Source organism: Leopardus geoffroyi, chromosome B1, assembly GCF_018350155.1.
Source record: "Leopardus geoffroyi isolate Oge1 chromosome B1, O.geoffroyi_Oge1_pat1.0, whole genome shotgun sequence".
NCBI classification, from domain to species: Eukaryota; Metazoa; Chordata; class Mammalia; order Carnivora; family Felidae; genus Leopardus; species Leopardus geoffroyi.
The window spans coordinates 116743200-116768913 of record NC_059327.1 but is presented as its reverse complement, the minus strand read 5'-3'; the positions used below and the strand labels follow the sequence as shown (position 1 = coordinate 116768913).

The following is a 25714-nucleotide window of genomic DNA, read 5'->3' as shown; positions in this document are numbered from 1 at the left end:
AAAATGCAGTTTTGTATAGTTTTCAAAATGCAAATTTTAAAACATGGGCTAAAATCTCATGCTAGAAGTCTTATTTAATGGGTATACATATCGATACCGTACATTTTACTAATCTATGTGTGTCAAGGCTGACTTACATAAAGTAGGAGAAATGTGACCCAACTTAAGATATTAGAAGACAAAAGTAAACTATACAGAACTGTTTGGCTGCTTTGTACTAATATAACGAGTTAGAAAGTAATGATGTTTGCTATTCTTTATTGTTTACCTTTATTTAAAATCATTTTATTTTTCTCAATAAATTTGATTATTTACAATTGGCAATTAAAGAGTATTAAAGAAACGGTATCCTTTTATATTTTTTCCTTATAATACATAACCATAGGCATAAACAATTGTCCTTAATATGTGATCCAGAATGTAATTTGCAATTTATGCTTTGATTTATTTTCAGCCTTTTGCTAAAATTGTACCTGATATATTTCATTATCCTATTTTAAGAAATGTGTCAACATCAAGATATGGTGAGTTCTTTTAAAGTTAACATCAACAACAATAAGATACAAAACACTAATTTATTATGAACCTGACCAATATGAAAAATATCTCTAACAAGCATATAGGTATATATAGACACACATATATGTATATGTGTGTTTGTATGTATATATATATGTGTGTGTGTGTGTGTATATATTGAGATGTATGTATATATATACGTGTGTATATATATATATATATATATGAAAAAATATGTGCCTTTAAAAATACAGAACAATCATTCTGGATCAATAGTTAAATTATTGTGTCAAATTGGGCTTAGAATATTTTTCATCTGGTATTACCCTAAAAAAGGCTCTATTCACTGAATTTTAATTTTTGAAAATAAGTACATAAGTCAAAAGTTAAAGCCAATATTTTACGCCTTAAAGAGGGAAGGTATTAATCCACAAAGAAGTAAAAAATCCTCTCTTCCCTTACCTCTAGGACCTCTAGGCTGGTCAAATCCTAACCATTATAAGTATTGTTTCAAGTTTCTTCCGTTTACTTTCATTAAACCGGGTTATTTATGTATCTTCAAGTGAAATGGCTGAGCTTTCACGGTAATTCTTGTTGCTATTGACAACCAAAGCAGCCATGCAAGAAGAAAATGCTGTGGAAGGAAAGAAAAAACAAACCTTAATATTTCCTCCCCAAAGTTGGAGAGAGAAGGGAACACAAAATATGTAAGAAACAGGTAAGTAAAGATCTATCCATTTAAAAACTACCAGCCTTGGTTACTAATTGATTCACAGTTCTAATTTTTTTCAGATATTTTGTCCAACACTCATTTAAATAAAAGGATACTGTCTCTTGGGACCAAAAATTAATATTCTGAAAATGAAAAATTGGATTGGAAAGGTACAGTGCCGTGAGCGGTCTGAAATCTTCTAATTTAGAATTTGGACTATGAAAGAATAGCACAACTTCACTTGGTTAATATTTTTGTTACAAAATGTTTTTTAATGACAAAATGGTGACTAAAATATTACTATTTTAAACATGTCCTAGATTTTTTTTTTTTGTTTCAGAAAAGCACTGAGAGTTGAATATGTGTAAGTCTCCGGGAATGTAACAAGTTGCTAAATACCCAAGTCCAGCCTCCTTACAGAGAAAAGATCTGGAATTTCTTTTTTTGGACATTTGTTTTGCAGCTTTCTACGTCTTAAGGCAGAGAATAGCCAGGATAAGGTGCCAGCTCAAAGGTTAGATGAACATATTTCTTGAAATAATTTTGGCTAATCTATGTCTTGAAAGGCATAACCTCTAAATAATAACTTTACAAAGCTATCAATAAAACTTAACCTTAGTTGTGTTTTTGAGTTGCCTTTTTTGGGGAAAACTATATTTTTTAGAGATGTACTTACTCTTCATAATTATGTAAGTTAATTTTATTTCAGTTATTACATTAAACTTTTCCCTTTCAGTTTATAATTCCTTTCTCCTGTCTTATGAATCTAATAAATTGACCTCCATTCTAACTTAAAGGACAGTTTATATTTTTAATACTTAAAGAAGCAAATTTTAAAAAAGTCCACCAAATGAAATTACTAACACCAGCCTATCATTAACCTGAGGGAATTGTATCTCATATCATTAATTCTCCGTGGAAGAATTCAGGTAAGAAATATTTTTATTGTGTAAAATATAAAAGATGTTATAATAAGACTTAGCAGTGTTCATGTTGTTTTGGTACAAAAAAGGTTCCTCATTTAAAATATTTTTGGAAGTGAATAATGTCACTTAACAAATCAGCCTTATGACACTTTAGTGGAAGATTCTGGTGAAATAGGTGAAATTCTCTTTAGTGGAATTGGGGCCAAGAAGGCAATGTACTTTAAACTGATAGATAAAAGATACTAGCACATGTCATAGAAAATGTTTTTAAGAGAGGATTTTAATAAAAACATTTTGGGGAAAATTTGATAGTGCTAGAAGTAAAAGCTAAAGGGTTTCTTTGTTCAGGGGGATTTAAAAATAATCACAGTGTATGTATTTTATAGTTAGTAAGAGTTAATAGGTTTAACTAGCAGAACTACGGCTGAAGTTAAGGAAGCAATGCCAGAGAAAGTGCTGTTGAGCCTTGAACAATAGAGGTTTGAATGCACCGGTACACTTATGCATGGATTTGTTAAAAATACAGTACAGTACGATAAATGTATTCTCCTTACTTTCTTAATAACATTTTATTTTCCCTAGCTTGCTTTATTGTCAGAATACAGTATGTAATATATACAGCATAAAATAGGTGTTAATCAACTGTTTATGTTATCGGTAATGCTTCCAGTCAAAAATAGGCTATCAGTCGTTAAGTTCTTGGGGAGTCCAAAGTTATACACAGAATTTTGAGTGCAAGGCGGTTGGCACCCCTAACCCCTGTGTTGTTTAAGAGTGAACTGTAGAATGTGTCACCAACAGACCTAGGTTCAGGACCTATTCCTGTGACTTACCAATTATAAGATAATAGACATTTTATTTAACTTTTCTGAGCCACAATTTCCTAATCACTAGGTCTACTTTGCAAATTGTCACTGGCTATGGGTGCCTCATGCAGAACAATTCTTGATAAATGTTTGCTGTTATTAGTGTGTGGTCAATATGTAGAACATATAGAGTGTAATAATATATAACTATATATGGAATACTTTGAACACCTTAGTGTTTGACTAGGGTCCTTCCTAATATCCACAGATTAGCATGTTTTTAAATACATTTGTTTTTATGCCCATTTTTTGAAAGCAATCAACTGGAAGTGGATTTCTCATTCATTTCTAAAAATAAAATTTTCATCGAATAGCTGTCTGTGTTTCTGAACCATTCTTTTTCCACGTCTCTAATAACATCCATTTGCAAACCTCAGAGGGGAGTATGGATTTGGTTAGCTAACCAAAGGAAAAGGAACCGGAAGAAACTAGAATTCAATTGTAGAATTACATTTAGAGTTGCTATGACTTATTTGACAAACATTTGAGAACTTAGTGGAAGCAAGGACCTAAGGTAGGTGCTGGGAGAGATTGAAGGATTAGTAAAACATAGACTCTCTTTTGTGAGGAGCTAATTTGGTAAGATGATTGTCTCTTATTCCTGCTAGGATTCTAAAGTAGGAAAGAGTTTGGAACAAAGAGTTGAGACTGTTCAGAGGAAGAGACACTTCTTGCTGGAGAGGATCCAGGAAGATTTTATGGACTGGGTGGTGTTTAGTTGATTTATTCATTGTACAGAAATATGCTGAGTGCTATTACCTGCTTGATGTCTCTGCACTGCAGATATCATTGCAATGGGGTGAAGCTCTAGGCATCCATGTTGTTCATTGTCAGTGTTGAAGGTGCACATATTAGGACAATACTGGGTGAGACGTGTGTTTTGCTATAGGGTACAGTAAAAGCTGTATTAGCTGTGCTAATAGGTCAGATTTTGCATACAGGTGAACTTGGTTTCCCTTTCAGAGTATTTTAACATTTCTTGAAATAGTTGCCAGTGTTTCACAGGAAAAATGGTTGTCAGCATCAGATTTTGTTGCAAAATCGGGAGTCCTGTATTGCTGCAGGGAATCGGTGGGCTGGGGTTGGTTGCTCAGTGGCTGTCCTGTTTGGCAAAAGCATGTATTCCATTTTGCCACGTGGCTTACTCCTTCAGGGCAAATGCCTGGGACCTATAGGCATTTGAGGTTCTGGGGCTAATTTCTGAATGTTTTCCTGATTGGTAGTTTAGAGAACAGCCATTTGAGGCTCAGGATTAGAGGCAATTACAGTAAACCTGGTGAGCAGTTAGGTTTTATCTTAAGTAGTGGTGGTGAGAACACAGAGAAGGATAGGGATTGAAAGATACTTTTACAAAAGGAGGGAGAGGCGTGTAGCATTAGGACAGTGGTGGGGAGCTCGGGCTTTGCAGACACCCACTGCTGGTGTGGCAGCTACCGCCACTGTGAACTGTGTTTTTGAGAAATGTACTTCACCTTTCTTAACAACAGCTTCTTTTTTGGTAAAGTGTACGTGAGAGCCCTACCTCATAGGTTTTTATGAGGATCAAATGAAAAAATGCTTACAAAGCACTTGGCTCAGTAACCGCAGCATATGTTAATTCGCATTCAGTAAAATGGTGGCTGATGATGATGGTTGTGAGGAATGTAGAAGATGGAATCAAGGATGATGCCCATTTCTGGTGTGTTATTCCGTGACCTAGCGAACATTGAAGAAAGTGCAGGTGATGACTTCCATGTTCAATGTGCTATGTTCGGAGGGCTTGGTGAGACTTTGCAGTGGAGGGTGTGGTATGTGATTGGTCTAGAGCTCAGGGGCGAGATCTGAGCGGGAACCAAGCTGTGATCTGGTGATCTCTTCGCCAGAGTCCTACACAAAGCTGCCCTCCCCTCCATCAGCTTCTTCAGTCAGCATTGATAATCATCGCTACTGTGTCCATGGAGGATCAATTTAAACAGTGTATGAAGAATGTGGGAGAGGGAAAATAGTACATTGCATGTTGGTTGAAATGTTATCTACTAGTTTTAAGTTTTTGAAAACCATTTTGACCGGGGAAAAAAATCACCCTGTACAAACGTTACATCATTTTTCCCCCTTTCGGTTGGCTTTTTCTCTTTTACATCACGGTGACTCCTAATTCTAGGCAAACATTCAACTCAAAGTGAATCATTGTTAGGAATAAAATGGCCATGCTTATTTTGGAAGTTTGTATTCTTTCTTAATTCTTGTTTTCTTTGCAAACGTTCTGAAAATCAGTCCTGCCTCAAGTTCTAGCTTAGATGCTACCTTCTCTTCTCTGCCTTCATTACCTTAGCAGTGGGAATTCTCCTTTCCTTTCTGTGCATTTAGCTGTAACATATGCCTGGAGCTTGTCTCACACTGCCCTGCCCAGTGGTTATTTGTAGATCTGTGTCATTCATTCTGCTAGACCGTTAGTTCCATGAAGCTACTGTGTCTCACGTATTTTTATATCCAGTGCGGTAACTTCCACTGTGTCTTGTCCAGTTCAGCTCAGCTCGGCACACTTGTGAAGGTGTAAGGACCAGGACCTCTGTGAACAAGGGACAAAAAAGATACACAAGACAGAATCTCAAGAACTAGATTGTGGTTTTCAGGAAGGACAATTTACTGGAAAAAATGAATATATTGAATTTGCCTGTCTTATGACCTTGTTACATATCATAGCTCTTAATTCTTTATGAAGGTTCCAAAAAGAAATTGAAAACACATAAAATATAGTCTGATTGTGGCATCTGCTGTTTACAATCCATTGATGGTTTGCAATTATGGATGGACTCCTGATTCTCTGAGTGTAAGGCCCTCCAGGCTGACAACTGCCTTAATTTTAAAGGATTATTTTCTGCTGTATAGGCACTGTGAGAGTGGACTGCCATTGTATTTCCAGACTGTCTGCTGCTTCTTGTATCTCTGGATTCTCTTACGCTGCTGGCTCTGCATAAAAGGCACTTCACCCATCCATGTGGTGAATTCCTACTCGTCCTTTAAGATTCATTTCACATTTCCTCTTGTAAGCTTTTCCTGACAGTTTTTGCTACCCCTCCCTCTTTACAGAGAAATCTTTTTTTTCTGTATTCTCTTAACACCTTGTACACCTGTCATATCCGTCTTTGTTGGGAGACTATGCTGTTTCAGAGAAGGTACTGTGTATTTAAAGAGCTCCAAGTCTAATGGAACTAGATAAGGAAAATAGCTAATGATGATACATAAATAACTTATGATAGAGGTATGTGCAGAGGCTTATGAAAGCAAGGGCTCCAAACTCAGAATGAGGATCTAAAGCAGAGTGGAGATGGTAATGTTTAATCTGAGTAGTAGTGACGCTTGAGTAGATATTAGTCCAGCAGACAATGGAAAGAAGGACATTGCATAGAAAAGAATGGAAGTCTCAGAGTGTGTTGTTTTCTGGGAACTGCAATTAGTTGGTACTTTTGTGGGTGTGATTGCAGATGAGGCTAGTGGGGTAGGCAGGGGTCAAATCAGAAATGTGGTGTTGGAGCTTGAACTACTACAATGAGCTGGGTAAACATGACGAGGAGTCGGTGAGTGAGTGAGTGTAAGGTGGAGAATATCATGGTGAAGTCATGGGTTAGTGAGGTCCCTCTATTGGTAGATCAGGCCTGGATTGAAGTCCATGGTACTGGAGGCAGGAAGGCCACTATGCCACCACTTATTTACCCAGTCCTCCACTGATGGTCATTTAGGTTGTTTCTAAATTTCTGTTTAGGATTTTTCATCAGATAAAATTGGAACAGTAAATAAACTAATGTTTTCTTTAAAAACAGCACAAATGCACCTCCCATCAAGTCTATGCACGGTCACAAAAGTGATTCCACTTTTTAAAAATAGTTCTTTGTACATTTATTCATCTGTTTTGAGAGAGCGAGCGCAAGAGAGAGCATGAGAAAGGGAGGGGCAGTGAGGGAGGGAGAGAAAGAGAATTCCAAGCAGCTTCTACATCAGCAGGATGGAGCCTGACATGGGACTCAAACCCATGAACCAAACCATGAAACCATGACCTGAACTGAAACCTAGACTTGGATGCTTAACTATGTCCATAACTCTTTTAAACACAGGAATTCTGATTGCTGAAAGAAGTGATAATGGTTACATTAAAATTTTCTGGCCTTTTGCAGTGATCGCTCAGTAAACCTCAAAATTACAGCATCATCTCCTCAGCTAAGACAAATATAAGTATTTTCAATGAAAACAAATACTTTAATGTTTCCTTATATCCTAAAGAATTCTTACGTTATAAAATCAGTTATCTTATAGATTTATTTTACTCCTTCCCAAAACCTTTTCTGACTCTCTTAAATCTGTATAATTGATCATTTCCTCTTCTGTATCCTTTACAAATGCATCTGTTATTAAGACATCTTTGCTTACTTCTGTCTTTCCTTACTGGACTTAGCCTCGTGAGGATGAGGACTTGGCATCTCATTGATCTGTATTCCCTCAGTTCTTAATACAATGTCTCAGACACTGGAGCCTTTCCTCTTTGCCATCCTTAACCTCATTATAGCTACCATTATATTAAGCTCTTACTATGAGATGGGTACTGTCCTAAGCACTTTATGTGGATTTTTCTCAGTTGGCTGTTCCAGCAACTCTATGGATAAGTTCTACATGCACCATGTGGGTTTCCTATTCAATAAAAAATGGGAATTCTGGCAACTTTGTCAGATTCAACCTATGATCTGCATTTTATAACAGCGAGAAGCTGGGTAATCTGCATAGGTCATAGTGATAGAGTTGGGACCCCAGGGGTCTAACTCTAACACCTGTACTCTTAAACCCTCCTCAAGAGTGCACTGGTAAGTGAACAGTGGTTCACAAGTGAAGTAATACTATTTGTCAAGGTGTGCATATTATTCTATTGGTGTTTATAAATTTTTCCCATTTTTGTGTTTGAAAATTTTCAACTCCACAGAAGTTTTGACAGTATAGGAACACCCATATATTCTTCTTCTACAATTATTAACATATTGTACATTTTTTTGCTCTCTATTGAACTAAACCATTTGAAAGTACCTTGGAGACATAATGGCACTTCATGCCTAAATATTTCAGCATGTATCTCCTGAAAACAATGACATTTTACCTACAAATCACAGTATCGTTATCATATTTAAGAAATTTAACATAGATACAGTACTATCCTGTAATAAGCAGTCTAGATTTCTCCAATTATCTCAAAAATGATTTTTTATGGATTTTTTTTCTTTTGCATTCAGAGCCAATCAAGGATCACATAGTATATCTAGAGGCATACCCTTTTGGTCTCCTTTAATTTAGAAGAGTTCTGTCACTTTGTCTTTTTTTTTTTTTTTTTTTTTTTTGCTTTTTGACAATGACGTTTTTTTGAGTGTACACCAGCTGATTGGTAGAATGTTCCACAATTGATTTAAACTAAACCTTTTATGCAAGAATATTACATAGGTGGTCATTTATTACAATACTCCCATTGCACACGATGTAGTTCTATTTTTGGTGATGCTAAGTTTGATCACTTGATTAAGGTCCTCAGATTTGCCACTGAAACATATCTTCTTTTTATAATTAGTAACCTGTTGGATGATACGTTGAAACTGTTTTGACTGTTCTGTTTCCTAACAAACTTCTAGCCCATGAAAGCTTTAGTATCTATGGATAGTTATTTCCAAATTTGTTATTTCAGTGGTTGTTGCAAAATTTTTTTGAATTCTGTTATTCTTTCTGCGGGTTAGCTGTCATTCATCTTTTTTTTTTTTAATTTTTTTTAATGTTTATTATTTTTGAGAGAGAAAGACAGCAAGCAAGAGAGGGACAGAGAGAGGAGACACAGAATCTGAAGCAGGCTCCAGGCTCTGAGCCATCAGCACAGAGCCCAATGCAGGGCTTGAACCCACGAACCATGAGATCATGACCTGAGCCAAAGTCGGACACTTAACCTACTGAGCCATCCAGGCGCCCCTAGCTGGCATTCTTCTATAAAGAACTCTGTCTCCTTTTTTAGAATCACTTTGGACATATGGGTTCTCTCATTATTTGTTATCAGTTACGATTCCTATTTTTCTTTGTGCTCAAATCATTCCAAATTTGGCCAGTGGGAACACCCCCAAGCGATCTCCTCTGTCCTTTTCACTTGTTTCCACCATTCTTTGAATACCTCCGTGCTTTTTGTCTCAACAAAATATTCCAGCTTCCCTGACCCAGCCCTGAGTCCTTTATTGTGGAATGGTACTTAGAAACAAAGATCTGGGGGGCTAGGTGTGCTGATTGTTACTGTTAACCTAAGAAAAGAGAAAAAGTAAAACCTATTTCACACTTCCAAATAAGTAGTAACAATTTCTTATGTGTTCGTAAAGTATCATTTGGTATTAATCTAAATTTCACTCTTATACCACATTAAAGAACAGGAAAATTAGAATTCTAAGTAAACTCAAAATGATAACAACCTTTAGAAGATTTTTTAAGTGGTCAGCAATAGTACTTAATTATGTTAAATAGACACTGGTTTGAGATACAAAGGTGCAGATGCAGGCACTTTCTCTGGTCTACTTCAGGAATTAAAAGTTAAATAGAGGAAATAGGCAATGGGTAAATATGTGTGAGTTGGATATTCCCAAAGGCCAAAATAAAATAAGATTGTCAGATAGCTCTTGGAAGATGACATTGCATAGACCAGAAACATTTGTATATTTTAACTTCATGCCCTAAATGATAAATTGATTGGCTGACTTAATGTTTGACTATAATTCCTGATTAAGTTCTTAGTAAAAATAATGTTAGATAAAATGCAAGAGCAAAAGAAAATCGTAGATGTAGCACTCCTTCAGAAGAGATAGCAGTTATATACTTCATTAGTGATTCAGAATCTGGGATCTGTTACAGAACAAGCAATGGAGTGGGATTATGGCAAAATATTCTGGTTACTTTAATTTTCTTAAATTATAGATCGCGCTCTTAACTGTAACTTTTCTTTCCTGAAAATGTAACTAAAATACCTTTACATCTTTAATCACCTTGACACTCTTACCCCTCTCATCCTTTCCTGCGTGGTGTTTTTCCTCTCCTCTTCTAAAGCCCCTCAAAATGTTAGGTTTTCTGGCTTTTTTCTTAATATAAGAACTAGTGGATTGACCATGAAACTGGGGTAAGAGTTCTTTTCTGGTATTGGGCAAGTCATTGAACATTCCATGCCTCCACTTCTGTGCTGGTAACATGAGGATAAAGTCTGTCTCTTTCCTGCCACATATGGATATTGTGAGGATGAATTTAACCAGTCATATAAAATGAGTTCTGTATTCCTGAGAACATTTAATACATAGTATTTTATAGTGATAACAATCAGGGACATTTTTATTTCAGTTTTTACTACACCAGGAATTGGGATTTGGAAATCGGATAGTGGATACTAGGATACAGGATATTAGGAAGCCCGCAGAGTTGCTTTTCTCTAGAGATCTTAAAATCTGGAGGATTCTTTCTTCTGGATTTTGTTGTACCTGCCCTAGGGAGTAGCACAAGGTCCTTTCCAGTGGAGTCCTGTAAAATTCTGCCTCCATTTCTTCAGGTCTCATGAATAAGTACAGCACCGAGCTGTTTCCTGCTTCTTTTAGCAATTCTCTCTCTTTCAAGGCCACTTGCTTTTTGTAAAAGATACTCCTCATCATATGTTCCTGTTCTCATCACAATGAGTTTTTCCATAGCTGGGTTCTCTGAAGCTTTAGGTGTAATGAGAGCTCTCTGCGATCTCCCTGTTTTGTATCCAGTCATTCTCTTGCCTACCCTTGCATACCTCTGTGTCACCTTTGTTTCTAAATTACATATCCTGGAGGACAAGGTTCTTTGTTCTGCTTTGAATAGTGCTGTATATGGCCAGCAACATGATGTAGATGGCAAAAATTACAAATGATTCTTAGGACCCCAAAGACAATCTTACTTACATTAGAAAATCCTTCTCAAGTTACCAACAACACCTGAGGTTGAGTTGGTTGTTCTCCTTGTCTCTCCATCCCCACCGCTTGCTTGGGCATCTCAACAGGTCCTCAGTTTTTCACATGTTGATACTTGACTCCCTGCGTGATTAGTTTACATAAGAAATATTATATAGAACTGATGTGGGAGTTTAATTGTCCCCTGACTTATTTGAAAACTCATTACATAGCAGTGTCAGAAAAATGTTCAATTCTCAGAAGCCCAGCTATATCAGTTAGGATGAATTTCTAAGAGTAAAATTGTAGATTGCAGTCACACAGAAGGCATGGGGGCATGTGACATGAAAGACCTAAGTCTGCTTTGCCAGTTGAGTCGTGCTTCTTTTTCTACTTAAAACAATGACAGAGAGGTTATTTTAAGGGCACTTTGGAGATTATGCTGCAAGAATGCTAGTAAATTTTGAGAGTGAGTGCCCATTTGGGCTTCATTCTGCCATCCAGTTTTGGGGGGGAAAAACCTGTCATTCATTGATTGTCTGATCCTCACCTGACTTTCATTTACTGAGCTGCTATACCATATGTGATACCAGAGGAGAGTAGACCTCCAAATATGGCCCAAAGTTCTTGTCTCTGACTCACACGAAGGCCAGAAAAGCAATGCTGCTTTTTCTGCTTAACCTTTAGTGCCAACAGACACAAATTGCAAATTTCCAAATTCCAGTTTCCTCCAAATCAAGTGTATCATCTATTTTTGATGTGTTTAGAAGATCACTCTAAAGTGGACCACTTACTCTTTTGATTTTTTATTTTAACCCCTGACCTGCTGTCCACAGCAGATTTTAAGGGTTGTTGTCTGCTGGCTCCTGAAAGCTCACATTCCAGTGGAGAGGGTTACCAAAAGGGGGACCAATTTAGCAGAAGTTGGAATAGTGTTTCTCTAGCCTCAAGATGAATACGTATTTTTGATCTAATTCTTTAGATTTAGGAATGAAGTTCTTTAGCTACTTCTATGATTATTTGGTTAAATTACAGGTATAAAATAAATTTGACAAGTTGTTATTCCTTTATTAGGATCTATTCATAACATTTCTGTCCTAAATGCGTACCAAAGAAAACATTTGCTGGCTTGCTAATAAACACAGATAAAGTCAGATTCCATAACTTTGTGTTCAGGGATAATCAGTTAGGAATTGTATTTGGCTGCAAATAACAGGGGCACAAAGAACAGTGCCAGCATGGTTATTCAGGGTTAATATTGTGACTTCTTGCTCTGTACTCTTCTCCCTTCTCAGGATCCCCTCATGGTCATAAAGTGGCCAGTGTAGTTAGTTCAGCCATGACTAGTCAGCCCCCTTTTGAAGTAGCATTCCAAAAGCCCTACGCAGTAACTTCTGTTTACCTATAGGTGGCCAGAATTTAGTCACTTGGCTACCCATATCTACTAGGGAAGATAGGGAATGTCGTTTTCCATAGCCAACTCATTCCCCACTCCCCAAATGAGCAAACAGAAATGCCATTCTCTTTTTTAAAAATGCTTATTTATTTATTTTGAGAGAGAGAGAGACAGTGTGAGTAGGGGAGGGGTGGAGAGAGAGAAAGAGAGCGAGAAAGAGAGAGAGAATCCCAAGCAGGCTCTGCATTGTCAGCATGGAGCCTATGTGGGGGCTCCAATTTATGAGATCATGACCTAAGCCTATGCCAAGAGTCAGTTGCTTACCTGACTGAGCCAGCCAGGTGCCCTGCCATTCTCTTTTTAAAAAGAAGGGAAAAATAGATATTGGCAAGCGCCCAGCAAGATTTCTGCCGCCGGTGCCTTTTATGATCTGCCCTAACCCTTTGGCTCCTCTGCTGTTGTAAGCACTTGAGAGTGGAGCTTCATTAGCACACTTGGCACTGGGAACCCCTTCACCTCCCTTCCCCCGTATTTTATGCATATTCTGAAAGGCTTTTGTGTATCAGACAAACTAGACTTTAAACTAAAGGCTGTAACAAGAGATGAAGAAGGGCATTATATAATAATTACAGGGTCTATCCATCAAGAAGAACTAACAATTATAAATGTCTATGCACTGAATACGGGAGCCCCCAAATATATAAAATAATCACAAGCATAAGCAACCTTATTGACAAGAATGTGGTAATTGCAGGGGACTTTAATACCCCACTTACAACAATGGATAGATCATCTAGACACATGGTCAATAAAGAAACAAGGGCCCTGAATAATACATTGGATCAGATGGACTTGACAGATATATTTAGAACTCTGCATCCCAAAGCAACAGAATATACTTTCTTCTCGAGTGCACATGGAGCATTCTCCAAGATAGATCACATACTGGGTCACAAAACAGCCCTTCATAAGTATACAAGAATTGAGATCATACCATGCACACTTGCAAACCACAATGCTGTGAAACTTGAAATTAACCACAGGAAAACATCTGGAAAACCTCCAAAAGCATGGAGGTTAAAGAACACCCTACTAAAGAATGAATGGGTCAACCAGGCTATTAGAGAAGAAATTTAAAAATATATGGAAACAAATGAAAATGAAAATACAACAATCCAAATGCTTCGGGATGCAGCGAAGGCAGTCCTGAGAGGAAAATACATTGCAGTCCAGGTCTATCTCAAGAAACATGAAAGGCTTTTGCCTTCCATCCCAACTCTCAGCCTCTTAACCTCTAAGGATTTCTTCAGATCATGATTTCCTACAGGGGGCCTTTCCAGGATCTGCAATCATAGCTGTGACTATAATAGATTATGACCGTCCTGCCCCTCCCCCCTTTCTTCTTGCATCTCCTCTCTCTGAATTCTTGGTAAGTTTTGGCCAGTATATTCCAGTTCCACAGTTAATTTTTCATATCCTCGGTGACTCTCTCATCCGCCCTGACACTCACCTAGTATAATACATGTATATAACAAATGTCCAATGCATGTTTATCGAATTCCACCACAGACCTGATGCAAGAGAATGGGAGAAGGTCCTTTTGTGCAATATTTTTCAGAGTGTTTTCTTTTTATGAGAGAAAGTGATTGGTTACATCAGCATTATGAATATCCTATTCCGTTGGTAGCTGTTGGCTAATACTTAGGTCATTAGTTACTTTAGTGAATAGTCTGTTGGATGGAAGTACAAACAGCAGTTTGTTTGAAAATTACTGACACTGTAAACATGTAAGAAACATTAACAGTCTTGGCCTTTTGGAATGTGTGCTTGTGATGTGCCTAAGATTAGGGCACTCCACTGAGAACAAACAATGAGAAAGGGAGGGGGACAATCAAAGCTTTTGTTCCTGTACAGCACCTGAAAGTACCATAAATATGGATGGTCATCAAGCTGTTCAGGGGGTCAAAGGCAATAAGCCTAGGCACCTAAAGTTTGTTTGATAATGTGTCCTCTTCTAAATACATTTTTCATGTTTTTAAGTGGTACTTCCCAAACTACTTTTTCATGTTTTTTAGAGATATTTTCAAATTCCAGCTATTTGGGGGGATTATTACTTCGACTTACACTTACTGATTTTGAGACGTTTACTTTATTTTTTAAATTATGACACTCTGGGTGCCTCAGTGATAATTGATTCGTTCAGGTTGTATTCATATATAAACATTAAGATTTATGGAAAATGTTTTAATATGAAAAAAATTTTAACATGCATTTCTTGGTTATGGGACCTGGAAATAACATGAAGAATAGTTTATTTCTGGGACTTGTTTTAAAAACTGCATATAAACCATCCACTCGTGTCCAGTTGACTGAAGAATCATATCAAAGACCCTCCTAGACGGTTCATTTCTTCTCAAAGACCTGAACAAAATGGCTTCCTCTTGAATTTCGTGCCATGTCTAAAATCAGGTTTTAAGAATTTTCCAAGTGCAACTCTCTACCATTTACACTTTATACTCTGCTCATCCCTTCTTTCTGCAAGCTTTTTAATACTTGCTGAGCAGCATTTAGGATTAGTAGTGATACCAGGTGGGGTGACAGACAAGCAGGAAAGGTTTGAAGTAAAACTGGCAAATCAGCACTGTGGAGTGTCAGATGAGGGAGAGGTCAGCAAGGGCTGAGTGAGGAACTGGAGGAAACACCAAAAAATAACTAGCACATTGGTTTTACAGAAGTGTTCAAGTTTTGAAGGAAGTGATGTTTGAGAGTTGTGAGGGAGGAAACTAGGAGCATATCCCAGAATGGATGCAACCTTGGCTGCTATGGGAAGTAACAGGTGTCAGGGACTTTCGAACTCAGGGTTATTGTCGATTACATTCCCCTTGGTCTCCAAGAGGTGTCCACTCCTCACTCAGTGCTCACTGAAGCCCCTCTTTTCCTGTCACAAACAAATCATGCCTTTCACATATCAACTAGACTTTCTAGTCCATCCCACATAACATCACCAGGTTAATATCCTTAGAATTTTTATTTTCATCAGGTAATTATCCTGATGATGATGATGATGATACACTTCCAGAAACTTCCCATTTCCTGTAGATACAGTGTATTTTCCTCAGTCTGAAATTTAGGGAACATCATCATCTGATAGCACTCACCTGTGATGGTCTACATCTCATTTTTCCATTGACATTAAGCTATCTCTTCACTGCCTCAAGTATCCCCTGAGTAAATGATAATTTATTTTGCTATATAACTCTCCTTACCTTGGAGAGTCTTTCCCTTCTCTGTCTACCCATGCTTTAAGAACCAACTCAAGTCTCTTCTGAGGCTTTCTGTACAAATCTCTGTGGATATGATTGTGTGATGATTTCTTCACAAATTTCATACATGCCACCCATTTTTCTCATAAACAAATGTTGCCCTAAATGAAAAGTGATTGTTTTGTCTTTTCATCTACATTGTAAGCTCTTTGAGACTAGTGACAATGCTATACAATGAGTTTTCTTCTATTTTAGCATCTCGCATAGCATCGTGCACAGATTGGGCGTAGAGCGATGTTTCTTAGTCTGGCACCATCACATTTTGGGTTGGATGATTTGTTTTTGTAGGGGACTATCTGAGCATTGTAGAGTGCTTAGAGCCTCCCTGTATTCTACCTGATAGATGCCAGTAGCACCCTCTCCCCAGTATGACAACCAAAAATGTCTCTGTTTATACCAAATGTTACATAGGGGACAAAGATAGCCTCAGGTGAGAATCACTGGTATAGAGGAAACAGAATAAATTCTGACCAGTGTCTTGGCAGAAATGGAAGACTGTAAAAAGCTTTGAGTGACGTTTTACAGCATTTTGGAATCTTGAGGAAAGACCAACTCAGTTGATGGAAGATAGTAATTGTAAAATAGAACTTCCTGTTTGCTGTGATAGACCACAGCAAGGGTGTAGGCAATTGCAACACACCTAGGGTTAAGAAAGATCAAGATGAAGTGGATCTTAAGTTGAAGTTCCAGAAATACTGAATTTTTAGTTTTTACTTTATTTCAGGCCATTTCATATTAGAAATAGCATTTCCAATAAAATAGATATTATTTAATGAGAAATTTATCTGGAGTTCATACATACCCAATATCTTTGGACTAAAAACTACTTTTGAAGCACTTTGGGGGGAATGAGTTTGAAATTACAGGTACAGGTTATTATAAAGTTGCAACTATTGACAAGTATCAGTTGTGCTTATAGTTTTACCTCTTTTTTTTTTTTTTTTTTTTTACTGCTTTAACATTATACTTAAGTTTAGGCAGTTTTCCAGACCCAAGCGATACACACACACACACACACACACACCCTACATGTATGTGAGAGTATGTAGTCTAACAGTGCTTACCACACTCAGACATAGTGAATTTATATATTTCTGCTATTCTGTTGTAAGTTCTTAGTCTTCTCTTTTATTATCAGACTACTATATGACATAGATGCTATACGGTTGATGTTCAACTGACCTAGAAGTAATGCATTAAATCCTCTCTTCACAGCTGTATGCCAACCACAGTGCAAACATGGTGAATGTATTGGACCCAACAAGTGCAAGTGCCATCCTGGATATGCTGGAAAAACCTGCAGTCAAGGTAGGAAAACAGACATAAATTACAATCACAAACCCCCTCTATTTCTGCCTAATATAAAAATTAGAGGTTCTCATGCCAAACCACCTTTCCACGACTGCTGTTTCTAAATGTGTGAGCTGCCACGTTCTGAAAGATAAAAATATGTGAAATCTTAAAATGTATTCCATCAGAGGGCAATTAAAAGAATTTCATCCTCTTATTCATTGATACTAATTAAAATACACATTTAAAGAAGAGAAGCACAGCATCAGTAATGTAGAAGCCTTCCATTCTGCTCATCTTTGTTTCTCCACTAACTAGTTGGGAAACCCTGGCTGATTTTTGGCCTCCTTGGACCCCTGTTAGATGAAACACCTTCAGTACTCAAAGTTAGGTAGGAGTTTGAGGTCCGTTCAAACTCTGAGCCCTTTCATTTTTGAGATTAAATTCCGTTCAACTATTACCAGATTGCAAAAGTTCCTCTGAGAGATAAAGATTTTGACTAATTTATGTTTAAGTTGTTTATAAAATCAGGTGTTTACTTAGCACAGTGCTCAGGTAGTTTACATATATTATCTATTTTCATTATCACAGTGTCAGGAGGTAAAGTGTTATTTATGATAATTAAATGATAAATAATAGCTTATTGTTATTTTTCACTTAAAGAGATATCAGGGATATTAAGTATCTTGTCTAAGTTCACAGAATTAGTTGGTGAAAGATCCAGTATATGTCTATTTAGGACTGTTGGCCATGTAAGAAATGCTGGGGTTAGATTTCACCAGAGAGATACAAGGATAAGAGTCAATTTTTACTTATTTCTTAAATGTAAGTAATATGTTCTATCCTTTTTAGTGTTGAATGAAACAGTTACATGGGGCCTGTCTCATAGATAACTTACTTGACCTCATCAGATATGGAAATGATATTTTTGAAACACTCCTGTTCATCAATATCTGATACCCCTTGATATGCCTCATGTAAACTCGTGACTTATGGGCATAATTTCCACAACAGTACAGAAAAACTTATGTTTAAAAGTATATGTAATTATTCCTGAACTGTCAGAGGAAATCCATGCTAATGAAATGTGACATATCCAATGGTAGGAGAAACTGTTATTCTAAAGTATGTTCTGTATTATCTGTTATTTGATTAACTTTTTTTCCAATGCTTCTTTTATGTCTTATAATATTTTTTATCTTGGAATTTACCAAACATACCTGGATAGTCTTTTTGAAGTAAGTGGAGTTTTTATGATCTCAGTTTACTCTTTTAAAAATCCATTTAATTTTCCTTCCGCAGTCTAAGTTTGCAAGTAGTGACATGTTCAGTTCTGATTATTGAGTTCTCAATGTGTTCATCTTAGAGTTCCCACATGCTTCCTTTTTTAAAGTGGTGAACATAAACTATCAGAGGTTTCATCAATATGTCAGTATCATAAAACTTTGTTGTCCTGATGCCAGGAATTTATACAAAGGAGGTTATTATAAGAAGCCACTGTTGAGATTGCAGAGAAATTCATTTACATTTATTTTCAGGAACTACATCAACTTTAATATGCTTCAAAGACACTGAAACTATTATTATAACAAGGATTTATCTCTGGGTATCTCCTATTTTCAGAAAAACCAGTTTATCATGTACTTTTTACTGTAATACATACCTGTTTCTCTAAAGAAAAGTTGAAATTTACTGAGTTGAAATCTTGCCTCCTAAAACTATATTCCTTAGGGGGGAAGAGGATTTCATTAGTAGCAAAATGGGATTTTACACCCGCAAAAAATAGTGCGGACACTGAAAATATAATTTCAAGTCCAATCTTGAATATAAAACCACAGCTTACAGTAAACATATGTTTTTGATTATTTCTTTCTTTGCCTTCCTTACCAAAAAAGCAATTGTGATAAGTTCCCAATGGTTCCCATGGTTTATGGTGTTTGAGAGCAAGAATCCTTTTTGGTCTCTGATTTCTAGATTCCTGAAAACTATTATTAAAATGACTTGCACACGCTAAGTGCACATTAAATATTTGCTAAATGAATGATTGTTTCATATAATGGCTCTTGGTCCTGAACACCATACTTGTAAGGGCTCCATGCAGTTATGCAGTTGCCCGGTCCAGCACTGTAGGCAGTCTCTGAGTCTGTGGGCTGAGAGCCCTCGTCAGGGTGAGAGGCAGCTGTGGAGGAGCTGGCTAAGTGGCAGAACTGTCCAGAGACACAAGGAAATGATATTAGAGTAAATTGTCTATATCTGTTACATAGCAAATTAACGTAGACTGTTTTTATCTGGCACATACATTTTAATAAACTGGCAAATATGCCTCAGAGATATTGGAACTCCCAACAGGTTTCTTTTTTCTTCAGGAGAAATGTCAAGAAGAGGTATATCTGAGATGATTTCATAGAACTGGAAATTAGCTTTTCATTGAAAGTAGGTTTCTGTGTAAGACAAGTATTCGCTAAAAAATTTGTTGCAAGTTGTGTGATGTAAAAAATAACCTCCTGCAGACTTGATTGGTGGAGTGAACAGCTTGTATGAACGACAAACATTTAACAAGTGCTTCCAGAGCTACCTGGGGGCAGCCAGAATAGCAGGGCAAGCCCACTTTGCAACTGGCTTAATTTAACAGCCTTGTTGCAGGATTGGTGTGAATCTGCTGTGGGTGGCTTGCTTTTCCCTCTGAGTCATTTCTGGATTTGTGATAGCTCGATCACATATAAAATCATAGGCTCGGCCTGATCATTAGCACATTCTATACGGCACATGGTACCTTTCACAGTAATGAAATGCTAATCCTAACTCTGGTTTGCTTTTCCTCCACCATATTTTTCTGGTAATTTTTATTCATGCATACTCTTCTCCTCTTTGAGTCTCTGTACCCATACCAATTCTCTTTCCCCTCAGCCAAAAAATGATACCGTTATAGGTAATAATCTTTTTATAACTTTCCAATTAGGGAATGATTTTCATCATGTAATATGTCCTATCATTGCATATTTTCAGAAATGAAAGATCTGTGTTCTTGAATGCAAGAGGTGGGCCCCCTTACAACCAGAGCCATGGCTAGAGTTAGGGTTGGCAACCAGGAAGTGCCATGGGCAGATCCACCCACAGTGCAGCGATCTCCTGGAAGGGTTGAGTTGAGGGCACATGGTCAGGTATGGGTCAGGCTTAGGGTTTGGAATCAGGAGCCAGAAGATTGAATGGACCACGGTTAGGTAAGTTCTCCTGATCACCCCTTGCAGCCCCATCCTGGCCCTGGAAATGGTACCATGCAATTCTGGCTTATATTAAGGGCTTATAATAATTTCAGAAGAAACAGTTTATAAATATCAGTTCCTAATGTTTTGACAAAGTTTATGTTTCATATGTTGAATTCCTCACCCCAAGATCTAGTATCTCGTAGCACAGAACCAGACAGTACATTTTGGTGGCTTAGGACAACAGTCTAAATGCTATACCCCTGGGTAGTAAGGTAATTCCAGATAGCCTTACTTTTTAAAAGATGTGTGGTTTCAACCCAGAAACCTGTGTTCATTTAATTTGGAATATTAACTGGTTATTAATAGTATGAAAGCCTTGAAAAAGGATGTGATTGCCTTTTTGACTCTACTTTCGAGTTACTCATCTTATTTTGGTAAGTTAATAATGGCAAGAGTTAACCTCTTTTGTGGAAAGCTTACTGTATATTCCTACTAAGTGTGACCTAAATGTAACACGAGTTCTTACATGTGAATGAGAACATTGGTGAATTGTCATGCTATTTATTTAAATAAGCTCTATGCAAATCATAAATTTGTGCATAATTGTGGAGTATTTTAAACTATTGGACAACATAATAAGGAAAAGTCTTGATTGGACATTTAAGACTTCAGTGTCAGGTAGACTGTAATCAGTATTTGTATAATCGAGTTTTCTGTCTTTGTCAATGACTACAATCAGGCTTTAAAAAATGACCATCTCTTTTTTAGTGGTTTCTCTAAAGATTGATGTAGGAATGATGTATGTGTGTGTGCATGTGTGTAAAATGTACTTGTGTTCTTGGGAGGCAAGATGGCAGTGATAAATTTTAAGGAAAATAGAAATTAAAATTAAACAGAAGAACTAGAAACTGATTTTTAAAAAGCATGTACAGTATCCTTTTTGAAATCCACCAACTTTATGTAATTGTTTAATATATACTTATAAAGATTTTTAGGGCTAAAAATGACATCAGTTCAAAGTTGACTCTTATTACCTTCTTCCTGGTGTGAAGATGAACACTTCTACCCAACTCCTCTTGACCAAGGCAGTGAACAGCCTCTTTTCCAACCCCTGGATCATCAAGCCACAAGTTTACCTTCAAGGGGTGAGCGTGTATTATCTCAGGTGGTTTGCTCTCCCACCTGCACGGCTTCCTGCAGTTTCGTCACTTTTTGCAAATATCCTGAAGACTAGCCCCAGGAGTACCCAGCCTTCGGCATCCTGAGCATGTGAAGCAAGCAACAGGAATTGTCACCTGGTGCTGATTCTCTGTGCTCTAAAAAGCCTGGAGCCTCCACTGTCCTTTCACTGCATTAGAAATATCATTGCTTCTCTTCTTCTTTTCTGGGCTTCCGAATGTTTTCTAAAAGTCAAATGGCAAAATAACCTTAATTTTTATAGGTGAAGTCAGGAATTCCAAAGCAACTGAGATTGGGATTTTGATGACTTTTGCTAGGTAGATTTCAGAAATAATGAAGTCCTCTCCCCTGCCACCATATCTGGAGAATAGAGTTTTAGGTTACCTGGAAATCAAACCATACATTATTAATTTCATTCTTTTGATGTACATTTTGTGATATTAGAAAGCCTAGGTTCTGGTTCAGTATAGCCTTTAAGTGGCTCTGTGATTATAAGCAAGTCATTTAGTGTGTCTGAGTCTTAGCAAACCAATTAGTAACGGGGAGAGAATTCTTGCCCTATTCACCTGTAGGGCTGGTGTGGGAACAGGCATACCAGAAATACTAATGTTTTCATTATGATGACGTTTTGTACGAAAGTTCGGTGGCAGCATGATTTTACAGTTTTTCTTCTAAAAGACTGTATCCTTTACCCACTCCTAAATTTAGAAACTTAGAATGACTGAATTAAAATAGTTTAAATTATTAATTAGTTTCTCTCTGCTGATAGCAACTTAATGCACTTGTGTATCTTCTGCATAAAGAATTAGGGCAATAGAAGTAATTTCACTCATTGAGTTTTAAACAATGAAAGTTATGGCAGTTGAATGACATCTATTTGCCTATGACCTCCACGTTAGATAAAATGTAAAAGGTTAAATTTCTGAGACGTTGCCAAGTTTAAGGGTCAAAGAAGAAAAAAAAAGTCTAAATGTATTGAATGGAAGATTATTTTCCTTAAAATCCATTGGGTTATCTTATTCAGTGAATCTATTCTAGATTTTTTAGGCTATTTTTCAGTGTCTGCATGCTAACAAAATTTCTGATTCTTTTTTTCCTACAGTGTAATTATAATGCTGTGCAGCTTGCATTTTTGTTCTGGACTCTCTTCTTACTCTCCCCTCCACCCCCCCATCCTACCTTCCCAAGCTCCTGAATCCATCAACCTGCTTAAATATACGCCTCACTGTAATAGATGTGCTTTAAGAATGTATATGTGATAATTGAAGCATTTGAAATGTAAGTGGTTTAATTGTAAAGTGATGTCTTTTGATGTGATAAAATAGGTACATGACAGAATTAATTTTTTTATTGTAGAGTTTCCTTATAATTTATATTACAAACTTCTAGAGAAAGAACAAGATTAAAGTGAATTTAAGTAAATAACACTAAAGTTTTCTTTCCTAGGTTCTTTCATCACCTTTAAAACTGATTTGAGAAAGTGTGATCATGTTCTTTATATTGTTCTACGTGTTAAATTTTTTTAACATTTATTTTTGAGAGACAGAGACAGAGTACAAGTTGGGGGGTGGGTCAAAGAGAGAGGTAGACACAGAATCTGAAGCAGGCTCCAGGCTCTGAGCTGTCAGCCCAGAGCCCAACATGGGGCTCAAACTCACGAGCTGTGAGATGATGACCTGAGCCAAAGTCAGACGTTCAACTGACTGAGCAACCCAGGTGCCCTGTTCTACTTGTTATTATAGGAGAATTTGCTGCAAATTGGAAGTGGTGTTTTTGAATTTCTGACTTGATAGTAAGACATGTGTTACTAGGTCAGTAGTCTAAGAGGTTTTGGAAGCAGCACATATTAACTCAATTTTGTAAGGCATTTGGTCAATAAGAAAATAAAGCTATAATAATCATAAACTAGAAACCCTGAAGAAGATTGAGAAAAAAGAAGTTCATCACCAGGACACCAGATGCTTTTAATCTTTTGAAGCTCCCTGCTTTAGCAGAAGTCTGATATTTGGTAAATATTGATAACACGGATTATTGTGGAATTCTATTTCATAATTTCTGCAGTGGTTTTTGTAAGGGTCAGTGTGAAGTTTTTAGGACGCACATGCCTGTAGCAGATGGAGCAATGATGGCAGTCACTGGAGACATCGACACCAGCCAGCTGTCAGTGGGTATCAGCCACTCCATCACCAGCTGTTAGAGTACAGCTTTCTCAGATTGCTTTCAGCATATTAGATATTTATGTGTCAATTTAATAATAGTGAAGTAGCCAACAAACGTCTCTGCATTTACCCATTGAATGCTGCATGTTTATTTCCTCTTCCATATTATTTCATAGGGATTCCCAGGTGGGGGATTTGTTTTTGTTTGTTTTTGAATTATGGCATCTTGTTTTTTCACTTCCTTTCGGCTTCATGATTCTTAACCCAAGAGTACTCTTTTTCTCATGGGAAGGGAAGGATAAATTTGGACTGAAGACCACTGGCAGCCCCAGTCTGGATCATGAAAACTCTCATAGCAATCTTGAGGGGTCCTTTGTTGGTCAAGAGTGGAGCTGCCATAACTTGGCTTCAGCTTTAGTTCATGGACAGTGTCTAAAGAAATTTCCATCAGCATAAATATCCCTTGTGTAAGCTGCTTAGAGCTGCAGACATCTGGCCAATTTCCATCAGGAACCCACAGAAGTTTCTGTGGCTCTTTAAAAATAAACCTAAGTGTTCTTAATTGACACATTTTATATCCATCAATAACTTTCCCTTGAAATATAGAACTCAGTCTTAATCTACGGCTTTATTGTACTGTTTGTTTTTTTTTTTAATGTTTATTTTTGAGAGAGAGAGAAAGAAAGTGGGGGGGGGCGGGCAGAGAGAGAGAGAGAGAGAGGTAGAGAGAGGAAGACACAGAATCTGAAGCAGGCTCCAGGCTCTGAGCTGTCTGCACAGAGCCCAAAGCGGGGCTTGAACTCAAGAACTGCAAGATCATGACCTGAGCTGAAGTGTGATGCTTAACTGACTGAGTCACCCAGGCACCCCTCTACTATTCTGTTTTATATTCGCTTAGTGCAAAAAATATTTAAAACACAAAGCCTTTCTCTAACAATGTGCTCAGATTTAAATACTATTTAAATTTTTATTTTAAATGTTTTTATTTATTTATTTTGAAGAGGGGGCAGAGAGAGAGAGAGGGAGAGAGAGAATCCCAAGCAGATTTCCATGCTGTCAGCACAGAGCCCGATGGAGGGCTGGGTCTCTCAAACCGTGAGATCATGACCTGAGCCAAAACCAAGAATCAGACACTTAACCCACTGAGATACCCAGGTGCCCCTAAATACTATTTAATACCAACCAGGAACTTACCAAATCCAAGTGCGAAACTGCAGGGATGTATGGATATATTGGGAATGATAATTAACTTCTCTTAGAACATGAGAAAAGATTCCCTGACTCTAATTTTTAGTAAATACTGAAATACAAGTTAGAAGAATATTAGAGGTGGAGTGAATTTCTTTCTCTTTCTTCCTTTATTTAAAATTTTTACTTCATGTAACAGAGAAGTCAAATTTTTGGTTGATACTATAATCTGCAAAGCACCTTCCTTGAGGAAATTTAAAAAATATATATTTTAAAATATGATTCTGTTTTGAATGCCCTTGACCGGGCATGAGACAATAAAGTAGAAAACTGAAGAAAGCATGGGAGATGATGAAGGTATCTGGTTTCCTTATTTAACCTGCCTAGGCTTTGCCCAGCTGGGGACCTGCTCACTGTCGTGTTAAGGTTAGAAAAAAGACCATGTTGGAAAGTTAGTAAGATATGAAAACATTTGTAGATGTAACAACTATTAGGTGGTTTCAAAAGCAGTGTAATTTGGTGGTTTAATTAAATGAAATCTATAAATTACCAGTAAACGAGCAGATCAGATTTAAATTCGATTAGATTAAAACACCTTGTCACTAGATATACCTGTATTTCTGATTTGATGACATGAATTAATAGATAATTTATCTCATCAGGTGCTTATGCTGATAGTTCCAGACACAGTAAACATGTGGTCGTATTTATTTTTAATGAAGTCTGTATTTTGGGCATTAGTATTTCACTTTGTCACTATGAGTTTTATGTTCACTTGAAGCAATATTCAACTTGGGCTAGAAAATTCTTACAATGTGAAGTTTATTAATTTTATGTTGATATTTAAATGGACAAACCTAAAATACATAGTAGTCCACCATGTATCATCCAGTAGTATTTCCATATACCTTTCTTAACTGCCCAATGAAAACATGTTGGAGGGTAGGATTTTTTGTTTATTTTGTGACCTGAATACCTGACCTGATTTTTTGTTTATTTTGTGACCTGTAAAGCAG

At 37.1% G+C, this 25714-nt stretch overlaps 1 protein-coding gene across 6 annotated transcripts in view; it reads left to right on the top strand.

The window, feature by feature from the left end:
- Nucleotides 1-25714, top strand: part of NPNT (nephronectin) — an 82716-nt gene that overhangs the window by 16038 nt on the left and 40964 nt on the right. For 3 of the 6 annotated variants that reach the window (XM_045471200.1, XM_045471225.1, XM_045471216.1), the window contains exons 3-5: nucleotides 1695-1745; nucleotides 16892-16984; nucleotides 21225-21317. In XM_045471200.1, coding sequence (XP_045327156.1) covers nucleotides 1695-1745; nucleotides 16892-16984; nucleotides 21225-21317 — 237 coding nt within the window. The remainder of the gene's footprint in view (nucleotides 1-1694; nucleotides 1746-16891; nucleotides 16985-21224; nucleotides 21318-25714) is intronic. The other 3 variants (XM_045471211.1, XM_045471204.1, XM_045471230.1) reach the window with 3 other exon arrangements.